This window comes from Lithobates pipiens, unplaced genomic scaffold (assembly GCF_037356315.1).
Source record: "Lithobates pipiens isolate NorthernLeopardFrog02 unplaced genomic scaffold, aLitPip1_a1.2 Scaffold_18, whole genome shotgun sequence".
NCBI lineage: Eukaryota > Metazoa > Chordata > Amphibia > Anura > Ranidae > Lithobates > Lithobates pipiens.
Genome location: NW_027507758.1, coordinates 346,837,858 through 346,856,986, shown reverse-complemented (window position 1 = coordinate 346,856,986; position 19,129 = coordinate 346,837,858). Strand labels below are relative to the sequence as shown.

General features: G+C 41.8%; 1 protein-coding gene across 1 annotated transcript in view; it reads left to right on the top strand.

The window, feature by feature from the left end:
• AHSG (alpha 2-HS glycoprotein) overlaps window positions 1–18,728 on the top strand; it is a 29,794-nt gene extending 11,066 nt beyond the window's left edge. Inside the window, exons 4-7 of the mRNA XM_077487420.1 lie at window positions 3,022–3,185; window positions 4,655–4,768; window positions 14,273–14,362; window positions 17,812–18,728. Coding sequence (XP_077343546.1) covers window positions 3,022–3,185; window positions 4,655–4,768; window positions 14,273–14,362; window positions 17,812–18,054 — 611 coding nt within the window. The 3' untranslated portion in view covers window positions 18,055–18,728. The remainder of the gene's footprint in view (window positions 1–3,021; window positions 3,186–4,654; window positions 4,769–14,272; window positions 14,363–17,811) is intronic.
• Window positions 18,729–19,129: the final 401 nt, after the last annotated feature.

Below are 19,129 nucleotides of genomic sequence, written 5' to 3'. Positions count from 1 at the left end.
TGTCACCAGCCCATTAGAGTACCCGAGTACCTGTCACCAGCCCATCAGAGTACCCGAGTACCTATTTGCAGCCCATCAGAGTACCCGAGTACCTATTTGCAGCCCATGCCTCACAGAACATATAATGGGGTGTTTGCTTTCCAAAATGGGGTAATTTTATAGGTAATTCCACTGTCCTGGTGCTCCAGGGCCTTCAAAAGTGTGATTGGAAGGAATGAAATGAGATGTGTAATGTATGCTCCTAGCTCGCCTGAAGGTTCTACTGCAATGTTTGGCCTCTCTATGTGGCCAGGCTGTATAAAAGTCCTATACATGTGGTATTGTCATACTCGGGAGGAGTAGCAGAATGTATTTTGGGGTGTAATTCTTGCTATATACATGCTATGTGTTAGAAATATCTAAATATCTTATAAATTGACAACTTTGTGTAAAAAAAAATGCGTTTTCATTTTTTTCCAAATTTTCCAAAAATGTCTGGAAAAAAATGAACAATTCAAAAGACTCTTTCGGCCTCATAGATTATACGTTGGGGTGTTTGCTTTCCAAAATGTGGTAATTTTGTGGGCAATTGTATTGTCCTGGTGCTCCAGGGCCTTCAAAACTGTAATAGGTGGTTGTGAAATGAGATGTGTCATTTTTGCTCGTAGAACACTTGAAGGTGCTTCTTCAATGTTGGTGCTCTGTATGTGGCCAGGCTGTGTAAAAGTCTCACACATGTGGTATCGCCGTACTCAGGGAGAGTAGCAGAATGTATTTTGGGGTGTAATTTGCTATATGCATATACTGTGTGTGAGAAATAACCTGATAATATGACAATTTAGTAAAAAAAAAAATCTTAATTTTGCAAAGAATTGTGGGAAAAAATTACAACTTAAAAAAACTCACCATGCTACTTACTTAATACCTTGGAATGTCTACTTTCTAAAAAGGGGTAATTTGGGGGGTATTTGTACTTTCCTGACTTGTTAGTGTCTCAAGAAATGCACCTGATGTACTGAAGGCCTGATCAGATGTGATCAGTTTTCAGTGATTGGCACCATAGTTTGTAGACATTCACAAAAAGCAAAAAAATTACACTAATTTGGGTTATTTTTACCAAAGATATGTAGCAGTTGGCCAAAATTGATGAAGAAAAATGACTAATTAGCAAAATTTTATGACAGAAACAAAGAAAAAGGCATTTTTTTCACAAAATGTAGGTTGTTTTTTATTTATAGCACAAAAAATAAAAAACAAAACACTAGTGATTAAATACCACCAAAAGAAAGCTCTATTTGTGTGGAAAAAAGGACGTAAGTTTCATATGGGTACAGTGTTGGATGACTGAGTAGTTGTCATTCAAACTGTGAGAGCGCTGAAAGCTGAAAATTGGTCTGGACGGGAAGGGGGTGTAAGTGCACTGTCTTGAGGTGGTTAAACACACACTGTAAACACACTGTATATAGCTGGTTGCTAAGGAGCAGGCCGGGAAGCCAGCCTCTGCATCATTAACAACCGTTGAGTCATCAGCTATCAGCGGGGTTCCCCACTGACAACTGAATATGAAAAAAAAAAAGTTGCTGGCAAAAAGAATTGTGACGTCACCTGGAGATCCCGCCCCTTATGTCATCATGTGACATCACAAAGGGGAGGGATCTCGGGGTGATGTTACTGGATGGCTACGCCCCATGGCTATATAAGGAATGGCAGACAGCAGGAGCCAACACAACGAAGGTGGACAGTGACAGAGGAAGACTGCCTTTTTTATTTTTAGCCGGCAGCAGCAAACGAAGAAGACGACATCACCGGAGCAAAGAGGGAGAAGAAACTACCAGAGCAAGAAGAAACACTGGAGGGAGAAGAAACACCAGAGGGAGAAGAAACACTGGAGGGAGAAGAAACCCCAAGGGAGAAGAAACCACCAGAGGGAGAAGAGGAAGAAGAAACACTGGAGGAAGAAGACACAATTTTTAATAAAGGACTTGTCAAAAACTGTCTCTTGTGTTTTGTAACACTAGACTTCTTTTTTTGTTTGGAGATTGGGTAGGGGTACAATTTAGCCCATACTCATTCACATAGGGGGAAGCCAGCATCAGGGGGTCCCCTTGTTAAAGGGGGCTTCCAGATTCCGATAAGCCCCCTGCTCGCGGACCCCCACAACCACCTCCCAGGGTTGTCAGGAAGAGGCCCTTGTCCCCATCAACATGGGTCCATTGGGGTTGGGGGGCTGACCCCTGGCCCCAAAGCACCCCCCATGTTGAGGGAATGCGGCTTGGTATGGTTCAGGGGGGGGGGTCGCTCGCTTGCCTCCTTCCTTTCCCGACCTGCCGGGCTGCATGCCTGGATAATGGTCTGGTATGGATTTTGGGCGGGGACCCCATGGCCTTTTTTAAAAAAAATATTTGGCGTGGGGGTGTCTAAATCCATACCAGACCTGAATTGCCCCGTATGGAACTGGGGGGGACCCCAGACCATTTTTTACTTCACGAGCCACTCCTTAGCAACCAGTTATATACAATGTTTAAAGCAGAAAAATAAACAACGCAAAACACATAACAAATCGCATCACAAACAAAATACTTGCGTTTCTGGTGCAATTGCATTGAAGTCTATTACATGCAAAACCCAGGAATATAAGTCCCTGACCCTTTACAAAAACTCACCGGCTGAAAAACGCATAGATGTGAACGTGTACCACAGGAAACCATGTTAAATGGACTGTAGTGCATTTCTGCAAACTGCAAAATAAATGCATAGGTGTGAGCCTAGGGTTAGAGAATACTTTAGTCAGACAATCATGTTGATAAGGAAATAGAGTTTCCAGGATGCCAGCAATGACAGTTTACATATTTCCCTCCTGAACAAAATAAATTTTATTTTCATTCATAAAATGCATACTATACCTACTTCTCATTGTCTCTTGAAATATATGTATTATTTAAAGACAAGATATGGAATGAGTCAGTCTGTCCCTGAAAGACATAATACATTTGTAATCCAATATTTCAATCTGCAATATCGTACCTCTATGCTTTCTTCTAGAATCAGCGGAGAAGTTACCTTGGCTGTGCCCAAAATGCCCTCACATCACACCTCTTAATGACACCCGGGTTGTGCATGCGGTTGATGTGGCACTTCATAAATTCAACAGTGGAAATAATACAAACTTTTATAGCCTCCATGAGATCGGCCGTGGGAGGATTCAGGTATTACCTCTTGTAGCATGTATAGGTAGAAAACATAAAGGCTAAATTCAACTTTTGTTTAATTATTATTTACGTTACAATCCGTACCCCTATAACCCACCCCTCAAGCCTAATACTTACCTGTTCACTCTACTGTAGGATTCCTACTATGTGGCCCACAGGGGCCACTCCTTCACTTTTGTAAATTGAGAAGCCATCTATTGTGTCACAGCATTTGATGGGCTCTCCTTAGGAATAAATGGGATTTTCTCTGCATGTGTGCATAAGAAGCCAGGAGATGACAGGGAGAGTTTGCAACAATGGTCGCACAGCATGGACCAACATACTTGGTGTGAATGCTGCAGGATGCATTGACTTGCCATATCTTTCAGGGTTTCTAGCACTGTGAGGCTAGCAAAAGTGTGATAGTACAAGACCTCTATGTTATAGCTGTATAATAATAATGTTGAGAATGAAACCACAGATCTCACGTCAAATAAATGTTCACATATCACTTGCCTATGTTTTATACTTTTTGTCTATAACAACAAAGTTTATGTGCAACCGGATAATTTTTATGAGCCATTCCTGGCTGCACACGATCACTCTATGAAACTCAGTTTATACAATTGCTGCTTAAATTGAACTTGACTTTAACAAAATAATTTCCAAGATAAAAACAGTGCTAAAATGGTGGCTGCAAGTAGCTGCCTTGAATTGATTCCTGTGCCCCTGTGGAGTTTTTGGATAATAGGCCTAGGCTGTATATAGGGCCTTCAACTTCAACCCTGATTGTGAGAATTTTTTACCCTCTCTCAATTAGCTGCCAGGGCTTAACACAATGGAAGGGCTTAAAAGAGAAGTATTTTTATATTTATGCTTACCTAGGTGGATGCAGCATCAATCAGATGCTGCATCTGTCCCCTGGCGCCTGTGCACTGAAAACTGAGCGATTGAACACCGCCGATCACTTGGTTTTCACAGCTCTGTGAGCAGAGAGCTGTAGACTGTCAGTCACAGCTCTCTGCTCATCTCCCTTTGCACTCATTGGAGCACTGAGCTATGGGGGGGGGGGGGGGGGGGAGTGGCCACCTCAGGCTCTTAGAGGCTCGCTGAGAGCCTGAAATGGCTGAGGGGAGGGGGCACTCGCTCGTCCCCTCTGTTTCCTAACTTGCCAGGCTGCATGCTCTGATAAGGGTCTGCTATGAATTTGGGACCCCAAAGCCATTTTTTTAAACAAATTTTGGCATGTGGGGGTCTCCTCCGAATCCATACTAGACCCAAGGGCCTGATATGGACTTGGGGGGGACTCCACACTGTTTTTTTTTTCACTATATGTCATTAAGATTTTGCACATAGTTACATTTTAAATAAATCTATTTTAAAAATGCTAGGAAAGGCACAGGAACACCCAATTTACTAAGAACATGACATTTAATTGTGCAAATGTCTACAACTATCTAACAAAGAACAAACATTTGTATTTACAGCAAGGTGAAGGCAGTACAGCCATTGTTGAGTTTATTGCAGCAGAAACTAACTGTACTAAAGACGCTGCAGCAGCTGGTTTGAATGCGTGTGTGAAAGAAGCTGGTCCCAAGGCTGTAAGTATAATGAAACATAAGTAGAGATGCCATTTTATCTAAAAATTGTAGAGGAATTTTGGTGCTTGAAGCACAGGATCTGTACTAATACCTGAAAAGTTCAAGATAGAATAGTTTTAGTCAAATTCGAATGGTTTTCAACATGCTATTCCATTTTCTAGGTTTTATAACAATTAATATGACTGAGTTACCAGAATAGATAATCAGCCAAATTACCATACAGGAAGTAACTATAACTTGCACTTACAATGCCTTGAAAATGTATTCATACCCCTTGAAATTTTCCACGTTTTATCATGTAATGTAGTTGTGTTTTATTGGAGTTTTATGTGATAGACCAACACAAAGCAATAATTGTGAAGTGGAAGGAAAATGATAAATGATTTTCAAAATGTTTTACAATTAAATATGCGCACGCATTTGTATTCAGCTCCCCTGAGTCAATTGTAGTACCACAAAGGGGTTTGGGGATGTCTCTACCAGCTTTGCACATCTAGAGAGTGACATTTTTGCCCATTCTTCATTGCAAATGTGAATAAATGAGCGTCTGTGAACAGAAATTTTCAAGTCTTGCCACAGATTCTCAATTGGATTTAGGTCTGGACTTTGACTGGGCCATTCTAACACATAAATACTAAACCATTCCATTGTAGCTCTGGCTGTATGTTTATGGTCGGTGTCCTGCTGGAAGGTGAACCTCCACCAAAACCTCAAGTCTTTTGCAGACTCTAACAGGTTTTCTTCTAAGTTTGCCCTGTATTTTGCTCCATCCATCTTCCCATCAACTCTGACCAGCTTCCATGTCCCTGATGAAGAAATACATCCCCACAACATGACACTGCCCCCCACTATGTTTCAGGGTGATGTGCAGTGTTATTTTTCTGACACACATAGTGTTATGTATTTAGGCCAAAAAGTAAAATTTTGGTCTTATTTAACCAGAGCATCTTCTTCCACATGTTTGCTGTGTCCCCCTCATGGCTTCTCAAAAAACTGCAAACAGGACTTCTTATGGCTTTCTTTCAACAATGGCTTTCTTCTTACCATTCTTCAATAAAGGCCAGATTTGTGGAGTGGACGACTAATAGTTGTCCTGTGGACAGATTCTCCCACCTGAGCTGTGGATCTCTGCAGCTCCTCCAGAGTTACCATGGGCCTCTTGGCTGCTTCTCTTATAAATGCTCTCCTTGCCCGGCCTGTCAGTTTAAGTGGGTGGTCATGTCTTAGTAGGTTTGCAGTTGCGCCATACTCTTTCCATTTTCGGATGATGGATTGAACAGTGTGTATAATAAGTGATGCTGCGCTGGTGTTTACCACTTCAGCCCCCTTTATGACCAGGCCATTTTTAGCGATATGGCACTGTATGGCTTTAACTAATTGTGCAGTGGTGTGACATTATACCCAAACAAAATTTATGTCCTTTTTTTTCCATGAATAGAGCTTTCTTTTGGTGGTATTTGATCACCTCTGTGGTTTTTATTTTTTGCGCTATAAACAAAAAAAGAGCGACAATTTTGAAAAAAAACATTTTTTTTTTTTTTACTTTCTGCTATAATTCATATTCAAAGAAATATATAAAAAACAAATGTATTCATCAGTTTAGGCCAATATGTATTCTTCTACATATTTTTGATAAAAAAAAATTGCACTAGGCGTATATTGATTGGTTTGCACAAAAGTTATTGCGTCTACAAACTATGGGATAGATTTAGGATAGATTTTTACTGGCGGCAATCTGCGATTTTTAGCGGCACTGCGACATTGCAGTGGACAAATCAGACCCCAAATGACACTTTGCTATAAAAATGCACGGATCAATGTATAAATGACACTGGCAGGGAAGGGGTTAACACTAGGGGGCGATCAAGGGGTTAAATGTGTTCCCTCAGCCTATTCTAACTGTAGGGGGGGGGGTGGGATACCTGGGACGTGACAGAGATAGCTGTTCCCGATCACTGAGAACAGCAGATGTCTGAGATGTTCCCTGTTAGAATGGGGATCCACCTTGTATACAGAGATCGCGGGCGGCCATCGGACATCAAGTCTGCTGGGCCCGTGAGCGCGTTTCTATGGTGCACAGTGGGTGCTCATGCACCCAAGCTCACATGCACGGGCCGACAAACACGTACATTGGTTCTGCAGGAGAGCCGACCTGCTGCCGTATAAGTACGGCGGCTGGTCGGCAAGTGGTAAACTAAAGTGAAAATGAAAAGGCAATAATAAAGGTGTGCACAAGGTGGCAGTGTAAACCAAATGTGCAAATAAACTCAAATGACAGATTCCCAATAATCAAACAGGTAACAGACTATTCGTACAACAAACCAAATAATATGTATAACAAACGTGGGTGATTAGTCAATCGATGCTCATCAAGCTGATTGACATACACTGAACAGTGAAGTGAAGGTGTGACAAATAACAAGTCTCTGAGGCAATCTTCTTGAGATTAAGGTGAGGAACAGGGAAGTGTAGTGCTACAGTCTTAACTGTGCAAACTGATAAACATAAACAGGTGTCTCTTCATTCCATACAATGACACCTCTGTGTGAAGTGGCCTCTCACCTTACTGCTGTAAGGTAACAGCATGGGAAAGTCGGTGATTGTAATATCTTCTGGGAGTCTTTGCTGGTGGCTGGTGGTTTTTTAAAAAAAATCCTGATTTCCTTACAGGGTCCTCTTCTTGTCCCAAGAATCAATGCTGGATGGTGGACGGTGATTCCTCTATAATGTAATCTCACTCTCACCCGGGGCGGGGGGGGGGGGATGTAGAGGGAAGAAAGGGAATGCCCATATAGTGTAGTATGTATAAAATATTTATTCAAACACTAAAACACTCACATATAGCAAGATGGAACACAATACCTCATCCACGAGCACTGAGCTCCTTCTTACGTCACTTCCGGTGTGCCTGTCAGGCAATCCTGACGCGTATCATCACAGTCCCTGATGGGTTTACTTCCTCTTCGTCTCCCTGAAAAAGCGAGACATGCATCGCATAGTAGCGCATTATGTGTCACTTACCTGACACAGGAGCCAGCGATGTCACTGCTGTCCCCTGTAGTCCGGAGCGTCCATCTTCTTCTGGGTATCGATGCTCCAGCCACTCACAGCGCCGGAGCGGGGATGACGTCACTCCCACGCATGCGCACGGGAGCCCCCAGTAACAGCATATCGCTGTTAGCAGCGGCATGCTGCTAACGGCGATAGTGCGCCTGCACACCGCTGTCTACGGCGCATGTGCCATAGACAGCTGTGACTGTCTTTTAGTAAACATCTCCTAAACCGTGTAGGTTTAGGAGATATTTCTTGGACCTACAGGTAAGCCTTAATCTAGGCTTACATGTAGGTCAAAGTGATTTCAGAGGATTTACAACCACTTTAAACTTCTCCACAACGTTATCCTTGACCTATCTGGTGTATTCCTTGGCCTTCATGATGCTGTTTGTTCAATAAGGTTCTATAACAAACCACCGAGAGCTTCACAGAACAGCTGTATTTATAATTAGATTAAATTACACACAGGTGAACAGTGGACTCTATTTTAGTTAGGGGTATCATAGAAAAGGGAACTGAATACAAATGCACGTCACACTTTTCAGATATTTATTTGTTAAAAAAGTTGAAAACCATTTATCATTTTCTTTCGACTTCACAATTATGTGCCACTTTGTGTTGGTCTATCACATGCAAATTTTGAAGCCATAATGTAGGATGGCGTAAAAAAAAAAAAAAAACATACATACACTGCAGAATATTGAAAAACAGGTTATGAAAGAGGCACAAACATGGGCTTTTCACAGCAATGGGGGAGATTTATTAAAACAGCTGTGCATAGTAACCAATAACTTTCATTTTAAGCACTCCTCGCCCCCTTACATGCCACATTTGTCATGTATTTTTTTTTGGGGGGGGGGGGGGGATGGGTGCCTAGTTTTGAGTGGGACTTCCTGTCGCACTTCCTGCTTCCTCTTCTCGACCGCCTAGGCGGTAATCTTCTGGGACATGTCACAGGTCCCAGAAGATTACCTGTCCACTCGGGGGGGAGCAGCACGACTCGCACATGTGCAGTGCGTGCCCGGCCATGAACAGACAAGCTGTCACAGCCAGGTGCCCACAGTTTCTATAGCGGCGCTGCGGAGAGGATGGTGAGGGGAGCGAGGCTCTGTGCACCCGCCTTGCTGGACCATTGGACAGGTATGTGTCTGTTTATTAAAAGTCAGCAGCTAAACTTTTTGTAGCTGCTGACTTTTAATAAATGAAAAAAGCCTGGAACTCCACTTTAGGGCTCTTTCACACTGGACGGATCCGTGGTGATCCGCCCCATGGATATCCGCTTGCTCAGCGGGAATCGCTCTGTTGATCCCTGCTGAGCAGGAAGATGACAGGTCCGTCTCTGCACACTGTGCAGGGGCGGACCTGTCAAAGTGCCGTTCTCCCCTATGAGAGATCGGGTGACGACAGACCACAGAGTCCGTCGTCACCCGATCACGAATGGAAAAATAGTTTCACTTTTTCGGATCGGAGCAGGTCGGATGTCAGCGGACATGTCACCAATGACATCCGACGCTCCATAGAGGTCTATGGATCATCCGTTCAGGTCTGGCTGAAAAACTGACAGGCGGACCTGAACGGATCGTCTGTGTGAAAGAGCCCTTAAGCTTTGACAATAAGGCCCTTTTCACACATTGGGACCATTCACGTCAAAACGGATGATGTATTCCTCAGTTTTTCATCAGTGCTCATCCATTTTTCATCAGTGCGCATCAGTTTTTCATCAGTGCGCATTAGTCTTTCATCAGTGCTCATCAGTTTTTCATTAGTGTGCATCAGTTTTTCATCAGTGCGCATTAGTCTTTCATCAGTGCTTATTAGTTTTTCATCCGTTTTTCATCCGTGCTCATCAGTTTTTCACCAGTGCACATCAGTTTTTCATCCATTTTTCATCAGTGCTCATCAGTTTTTCAGCAGTTTTTTTTACATCCACTACCAATGCAAAAATGGATGAAAAACGAACTATTTGTCAGTTTACATCTGTTTTTGGTCCGATCAGATTTTTTAACTGAAGAAAGAGCTTTGGCTCCTTTCACACATGCGGACATTATGTCACACACAAACGGATGGATGAAATACGGACATACATGCATTCCTATGGGATAGCGGGTGTCTGCGGATGAACATCCGCAGACACCCGCTATCGTCCGCCTCTGCAATTGTCCGATTCTGCAGACGGAGGAAAATTATTTTAAACATTTTTTCTAGTGTATTTGAGTGTGTGTATCCTACTTAGAGCTGCGGCCTTTGTTTTAGATTATTTTGTGTTTTGTTTTCACTCGAGCGCGGTTTATTTATATATATATATATATATATATATATATATATATATATATATATATATATATATATATATATATACAGTGTAGTATATACAGTATCTCACAAAAGTGAGTATACCCCCTTACATTTTAATAAATATTTTATTATATCTTTTCATGTGACAACACTGAAGAAATGACACTTTGCTACAATGTAAAGTCGTGAGTGTACAGCTTGTTGTATAACAGTGTAAATTTGCTGTCCTCTCAAAATAACTCAACACACAGCCATTAATGTCTAAACCGCTGGCAAGAAAAGTGAAAATTTCTAAATTGGGCCCAAAGTGTAAATATTTTGTGTGGCCGCCTTTATTTTCCAGCAATGCCTTAACCTTCTTCGACATGGAGTTCACCATTTTTGTGAGATACTGTGTGTGTGTGTGTGTGTATATATATATATATATATATATATATATATATATATATATATATATATATATATATATATATACAGTGAATTCAGCGTAGACTATATACACAGCGCAGATAGCCTAGTGTGTATGTGTATATATATATATATATATATAGTGCCTTGCGAAAGTATTTGGCCCCCTTGAACTTTTCAACCTTTTGCCACATTTCAGACTTCAAACATAAAGATATAAAATTTTTATTTTTTGTGAAGAATCACCAACAAATGGGACACAATTGTGAAGTGGAACGAAATCTATTGGATTTTTGAAACTTTTTTAACTAATAAAAAAATGAAAAGTGGGGCGTGCAAAATTATTCGGCCCCCTTGTGTTAATACTTTGTAGAGCCACCTTTTGCTGCGATTACAGCTGCAAGTCGCTTGGGGTATGTCTCTATCAGTTTTGCACATCGAGAGACTGAAATTCTTGCCCATTCTTCCTTGCAAAACAGCTCGAGCTCAGTGAGGTTGGATGGAGAGCATTTGTGAACAGCAGTTTTCAGCTCTTTCCACAGATTCTCGATTGGATTCAGGTCTGGACTTTGACTTGGCCATTCTAACACCTGGATACGTTTATTTGTGAACCATTCCTTCGTAGATTTTGCTGTATGTTTGGGATCATTGTCTTGTTGGAAGATAAATCTCCGTCCCAGTTTCAGGTCTTTTGCAGACTCCAACAGGTTTTCATCCAGAATGGTCCTGTATTTGGCTGCATCCATCTTCCCTTCAATTTTAACCATCTTCCCTGTCCCTGCTGAAGAAAAGCAGGCCCAAACCATGATGCTGCCACCACCATGTTTGACAGTGGGGATGGTGTGTTGAGGGTGATGAGCTGTGTTGCTTTTACGCCAAACATATCGTTTTGCATTGTGGGCAAAAAGTTAAATTTTGGTTTCATCTGACCAGAGCACCTTCTTCCACATGTTTGGTGTGTCTCCCAGGTGGCTTGTGGCAAACTTTAGACAAGACTTTTTATGGATATCTTTGAGAAATGGCTTTCTTCTTGCCACTCTTCCATAAAGGCCAGATTTGTGCAGTGTACGACTGATTGTTGTCCTATGGACAGACTCTCCCACCTCAGCTGTAGTTCTCTGCAGTTCATCCAGAGTGATCATGGGCCTCTTGGCTGCATCTCTGATCAGTCTTATCCTTGTCTGAGCTGAAAGTTTAGAGGGACGGCCAGGTCTTGGTAGATTTGCAGTGGTCTGATACTCCTTCCATTTCAAAATGATCGCTTGCACAGTGCTCCTTGGGATGTTTAAAGCTTGGGAAATCTTTTTGTATCCAAATCCGGCTTTAAACTTCTTCACAACAGTATTACGGACCTGCCTGGTGTGTTCCTTGGTCTTCATGATGCTCTCTGCGCTTTCAACAGAACCCTGAGACTATCACAGAGCAGGTGCATTTATACAGAGACTTGATTACACACAGGTGGATTCTATTTATCACCATCAGTCATTTAGGACAACATTGGATCATTCAGAGATCCTCACTGAACTTCTGGAGTGAGTTTGCTGCACTGAAAGTAAAGGGGCCGAATAATTTTGCACGCACCACTTTTCATTTTTTTATGTGCTAAAAAAGTTTAAAATATCCAATATATTTCATTCCACTTCACAATTGTGTCCCACTTGTTGGTGATTCTTCACAAAAAATTAAAATTTTATATCTTTACGTTTGAAGCCTGAAATGTGGCAAAAGGTTGAAAAGTTCAAGGGGGCCGAATACTTTCGCAAGGCACTGTATATATATATATATATATGCCCTTTGGGTCTGGTATGGATTTTAAGGGGAACTCCACGCCGAAATGTAAAAAAAATGTAAAAAAAAACCAGCGTGGGGTCCCCCCAAAATCCATACCAGGCCCTTTGGGTCTGGCATAGATTTTAAGGGGAACTCCACGCCAAAATTTAGCCAGGAAGGGGGTTACGAGCAAGCGCCCCCCCTCCTGAACCATACCAGGCCGCAAGCCCTCAACATGGGGGGGTGGGTGCTATTCTCTATGCCCCCCACCCCAAAACACCTTGTCCCCATATAGATGGGGACAGGGGCCTCTTCTCGACAATCCTGGCACTCAGATCCCACCCCCCTATTGTGAATGAGTATTGGGTACATTGTACCCCTACCCATTCACGAAAAAAGTGTCAAAGTAAAAACCACAACAGACAGTTTTTGACAATTCCTTTAAAAAAGAAGTGTCCCGCAATGTCCATTCATCTTCAACCATGCCACCCAATGGACCAGACAAAAAAAAAAAGTTATGCTTCAATGGGAGGCCTCCCGGCGACTGCTGTCTCTTGGCTGTGACAGCTGTTATATAGGCAGGGGGGTCACCCAGTGGCGTAACTGAATGACCCCACCCCCTTCTGAAGTCATGTGATGTCAGATGGGGTGGAGTCATCCGGTTATGTCAGCGGGTGGCCCCGTCCTTGCCTATATAAGAGCTGTTAAAGGGAAAAGGCAGCAGTTGGCGGAGCCCTCCCATGGAGGCAGAGTTTTTTAGTTTTCTCTTTCTTTTTTCTGGGCTCGTCGGCGTCGTGACTGATGATGGATGTACATCGCGGGACACTTTTTTTTTTTAATAAAGAAATTGTCAAAAGCTGTCTATTGTGGTTTTAAATTTTTGACACTTTTTTGGGTGAATGGGTAGGGGAACAATGTACCCGATTCACATGGGGGGACAGGATCTGGGGGGTCCCCTTGTTAAAGGGGGCTTCCAGATTCCAATAAGCCTCCCACCCACAGACCCCGAAAACCAATGGCCAGGGTTGTCGGGAAGAGGCTCTTGTCCCCATCAACATGCCGACAAGGTGCTTTGGGGGGACCCCAAAGCACCTTCCCCATTTTGAGGGCATGTAGCCTGGCATGGTTCAGATGGGGGGGGCTCACTAGTCCCCCCCTCCTGACCTCCAGGCTGCATGCACGGATAAGGGTCTGGTATAGGTTTTTTGGGGGGGGGGGGGCACGCCAATTTTTTTTTTTTACATTTTCGCGTGGAGTTCTCCTTAAAATCCATACCAGACCAGAAGTGCCTGGTATGGACTGGGGGCGGACCCTACGCTGTTTTTTTCCTTGATTTTTTTATCTATATTGCCGGGAGATACATTACAGCTGCGAGCAAGTTTAATTAATATTTTTTCCTTTAGAAATGCAATTTAACTGTAATGTAACTTGAGTAAAAGCTCAAACTGAAGGTCCATGTTCTCATGCGTACCAAAAGGCCTTGCATACACATAGGAACATGGACCAACAGTTGCATGTAAACATTTATAAATAATACCGTAAACTAATAAAAACATTTGAAAAAGGAGAAAAACAAGAAATCAATATAAATACATAAAACGTGGAAAATTATCGACTTAATGAAAAATGATGATATACACATATGCACATATATGACAGTAAACCAATTGTCCCATATAGACGTGTATGCATGTGCAGGCGCACATATCCATGTGCTCCCACACATGCACACAAGGTACATGCATATAAAATCATTTGCTAATCCATACTGGACCAATGAAAAATCCCCATGAAATGCATTTGTGTCCACATATATAGTCATGTAAATATACATGAAAGGAAGCTGCCTCCATTATAGGATCCATTGCACCTTGCACATCAGAACACAAGATTACCATAAACCAGTTATTATTAATATTTGTGTGTATTAAACTGGCATTAAGTTTGCTGTGTTTGCATTGTGCTTTATTTTGACAGCGCTATGCTGCTTGTTCCGCTTCAGTGGTGAAACTCCCTGGAGTTATTGATGAAGATGTTGTTGAGAAATGTACAATCCATGAAGCCCAGGTAATAGAAATAGCTACTAAAAACTAAAAGTATGTATTACATAAATTAAATATGTTGTATGAAATAACATTTCAAAGCCAAACCCCAGACAGAAGTTTAATTTTTTTTTATATAATCTTTATTTATAGAAAGTTTTCTTTTGTGACATAGCAGTCAAATTTAACAAAATACAAAGAAAACTGTCCAGCCGTGTATCCATATAGCATACAATATAATAGGCCCGATTGGCCATCCAACAAAGAGGATATGAGAGATGGAGGTGTCTGTTATTTGGTCAGAAAAACATAGTCCAAACATTATTAGGGTGTCCCCAATCATTCTGTTGTATGCAGAGGGTGGTTAAAGGTGGATATCATCAGGTCGGACAGGCGAACAAACACAGTAAAATAAAGACACAAACAACAATGGATGTGCTCATAAGCATATCTGTAGCAAATAGTTTAAATGTTATTCCAGGTCAGGAATCATTCTATCAGTTACTCTCATCCCGCTGGAGACTAGTCTGTTGGATTTGGGTGTCTCCCACAGTATATTGAATCCATGTAGCCCATATGCTATACCACTTGTCATACCTATCCCTGCATCTCGCCATCCACTCCTCTGCGGCCTTGATGTTATTCACTAACCAGATCCAGTCCGAGTGACTAGGTATTTGGTTATTCTTTCAATAAACTGGGATCAGTCTCCTAGCTGCATTCAGGAGGTGAGGCAGTACTGATTTTCGGTAAAGGCCGAGAGGGATGGCGGGGACATGCAGGAGGAAGCCAAGAATCAGGAATAATTTTGCCTTGGGTTCTAATATCTTGCCAGAAAGGGCGTATCTTAGGGCAGTCCCACCATATATGTAAGAATTAACCCCTATGGCCACATTCCCGCCAGCAGTTATCTGAGGACAGTGGGTAAATTTGTTTGAGCCTGGTGGGCACCCTATACCATCTGGTCAGCACTTTAAACCTGTTTTCCCACATTTTCATATCAACAGAACTGGAGTGTGTAAGACGATATAGTTGGCTAAGTTGAGTATCAGTGAATTCATGTTGCAGGTCCCTTTCCCACTCCCAAATGTAGGCGGGTCTCCAACAGGGTCCCTGTTTCTGTAGTAGTTTGTAGAAAACAGATATGGAGTGCGGGATTGCGCTGGAAGACATTCACAGCCTCTCAAATGGGGTGGAGGATGTAGGGGAGCTCATGGCGTGTTGTAGGCCACACGCAAAATGCTGAAGCTGTCCATGTCTCCATCTAACCATCGGGAATCCACCATAGAGGGCTCTAAGCTCCTCCAGTGGGAGCAGTCCCTGGTCATGGAAGAACCTGCTACATCTTAACTCTCCATCAGATGTCCTAACACGAAGGAAAGATAGGTGTTCCCCCGGGGAAAACCAGGGGAATCCTCCTAGGGGTGCCAACAGGGAAAACGGGGGGGGGGGGGCAAGCTGTCCTGATTTGTTTAAGGCATCCCATAATTTTAAAGTATGGGTAGTCAGTGGGGAGACATAGGTCGACAAGCCTCTATGTGGATACCCCATGGTGCCAGTCCAATATCCGTTGGAGGGCGATAGCTTCATAGTACTTGCGTACATCTGGGACTTTCAAGCCTCCCATCTGCTTGGGTCTCTGTAAGGTATGGAGAGCCAAGCGGGGGCTCCGTCCCTGCCAGATATAATTAAGGAATGCGCTGTTAAGGCTCAAAAAGAAAGATCTGGGTAATGAGATCTGCACCATTTGGAGAAAAAACAGAATGCGGGGCAACACGTTCATCTTTAACACACTGACTCGGTCCATCCAGACAGAAGTTTAATTTTGATTGAAATAGTGCAGGAAAGGGTTAGCGAGCCTCTAGTAGGTCTATATTGCCCTTCAAGTCCCTATTGGAGAAGACAGGATGTGATAATAAATCTCTCCAAAATAGAAAAACAAATTTTTAGTGATGAACGATCAAATTTCTTGTAATGTTTTATTGCTGTTCATACCTTCCTGTCCTGGTGAAGACTATTCACACTCTTCCCTACTGAAAGATCTGAAACATAAATGTCAGGGGTTAGGCCATAGGTTCCAGACGTTTGTCTATTTATTTATCCTAAGTGTACCTGTGTAAAGCCACATTGTATTTTATATACCTTTGCTAGCCTTACACATACAGCATATAGTCCCCACTTTCCATTATTGTAAACTCCACAGCCAGAACCCCCTTCGGTGTTATTTAAGCAAACCAAACATATGTTCTTCTACAGAAGAGCTGTCAAACTGGTGGCCCGTGGGATCCTCTCCCAGCTGCATAGTATGCACAGCACCGAGTGGAAGCAGGTGCCCAGTGTTGAAATGCTCTCTGCATTCCAGCATTCCTGTTACAATATGTTGGTGCACAGAAGAATAATTGAATAGTTTAGCTGAACCACATGAACGAAGTAAGATTTCACTTTAACTTATGTTGGGCACAGTAATCGTCTAACCGTGGGGTATCATATATATGTAATCAGGGCAGGAGGTAGCAGAACAGAAACCGCTGAACATCAATTGGGGGTTTATTTTTGCTCCCACTGAAGACCAGGGGGGTGGCAGGGATATTGTTGCTGCCAATGACACCAAGGGAGGGTTATTATTACTTCCACAGTCACTAGTACCAATGAAGAAGATGCTATTATTACTACCATTAGTACCAAATAGGGGGTTATTATTGCTGACATTGACACCAGCGAAGGGGAGGTTGGTTTTGTTACCAATGGCACCAATTCTAATTCTCACCAGTGCTGTGTGACACCAGCTTTTTTTTTTGTTATCGCTTCTGAATCTCCATATAGCCCCATGCAACTATATTGGAAAGCCTGGAAAGTCTATAACTGCTGGAAGAGAACTAGCATATTTGATTCAGTAACAGGTTTAACTTTAGTCGCCCGTACTTTCCTATTTCCAAAGGATACAAAAAATCATAGCATTGTTTATTTTATAAAATAACTTTTTTTTTATGAAAACCAGAAAGGCTTGGATTATAGCATTTCATAGGTACAAGAATGCTGGTTAAAAGATCACTATTGCTGGTTAAAAGAATCACTATTGCTGTTTAAAGTGTTAAGCTTTATAAAGATAAGTGTAAGACCTATAAGCATGAACATTTAAGTCAGTGGCCAAGCCTGCAGCTTATATATCACTAGATTAAACTAGCCTGTAGTATGCCTTGTGCTATAGAATGACATAATAAAGTGTTGTTTTTGTAATAGATGACTGCAGCTACAGTAAATAAATTACAGTTTTTTAGTGGTTTAAGTTTGTACAACTGACCTTCCAATATCTATGGATCAAACTCTATTTTGAACTCTGTCCCCTTTATATTTAATTACTCCAAAGTGTGACTTTGTCAGTTGTTAGGTTGGTTGATGAGTAAAGTTGCTTACAATATTAAACCTGGAGATCTAGTTAAATAACCAGCAATATTTTGTGAATTTGTTTTTCAGCCCCAAAAAGAAGCTCAAGCTCCACTGCCTGGTCCAGTGTCACCTCATTTTATACCCTCACGTTTCCACCATAACCTTTACTTTAATAACTTGAGTCCACACTCATCTGAATCCAACTCCGCAGAACACCAACTTCTGGCTGCTCATGCACAACGGGCTGTCAAGAGGTCATTGACTGGACAACCTGTACATGCCAATGTGAGAAGGCTTCCGTTGTGCCCTGGGAAAAAATTACACTTTTAAACTTCCAATCTACTTACTTTTGCTTTCGCTCATCTATTCCTCGTTGATCACTGAGATGCCATGTTTTTAAGGCTGTCACTCAGTAGCAACTGGTAATCAAACGTAGTTTAAATTAACTTGATCTACAACATAGTCTGTGAAGAGAACTAGAAAATATGTCCTGTTAGTGATTCATGAGGGCTAGTTTGGGATTGCGTTGTGAGTAATCTCTTGCAATCCATCTAATTCCTTATTTTACACATTGAGCAGATTTTCTTGTTGTGACAAATATTTTAAAATTCATTTCTCCTCACCATAAGGATTTTCTGATTCAATATTTTAAGTACATCAAATGCAATTACAAAAATATGACTACACAATTTATAGGTTTTATTTTGTATTTTATAGATCCTTCACTTGGCCAGGATGAGTTAATCTTTTCTGTTTGCTAAACCATGAGGGGCTAGGACAGCCTAGTACACGTGACACGAACAGAAAATAGTACCAAAAATACTGCTTTCGAATCGGTCTTATGATAATATGATCATTCATATACAGCTTTCCTCCGAAATTATCTGAAGGGACAACCACAAAAAAAATTCTCGTACGATACAAAATTGTATGATTTTTAATTAGTCAGTACAGTTTTTTCCAAAAATACAATACGAATACATTACATCACTTTCAAATTTTTATTCTGTCGTACGAGAATTTTCTTACTTTAGTAACCTATTCGTTTTTGATAGGGAGACTAGCATCCAAAAAAATGGACGATCATTTGTCTGATAATCTCATCGTGTGTACTAGGCTTAAGTATAGTGAATAGCAGGGGAAAGCTAAATGAATCAAGGGGTGCCTAGTACATGGAGGGACATGAAGGTTAAATAAACCAGGGAGGCCGAAGTTTGATTTCATCCTACCTTATACCATAAAAGCACCCCTTAATATGACATTAATCAGACATTAAACTTTCAGTACTCAACTATCCCAACATTACACTGTTCACATGAAAAGAAGGAATCCCTTAAAAAGTTAAGAACTGCTTCTGTCTGTGTTATCTAAGTTTTGGTATGGATTGTGTGGCTTTCTGGGCTTA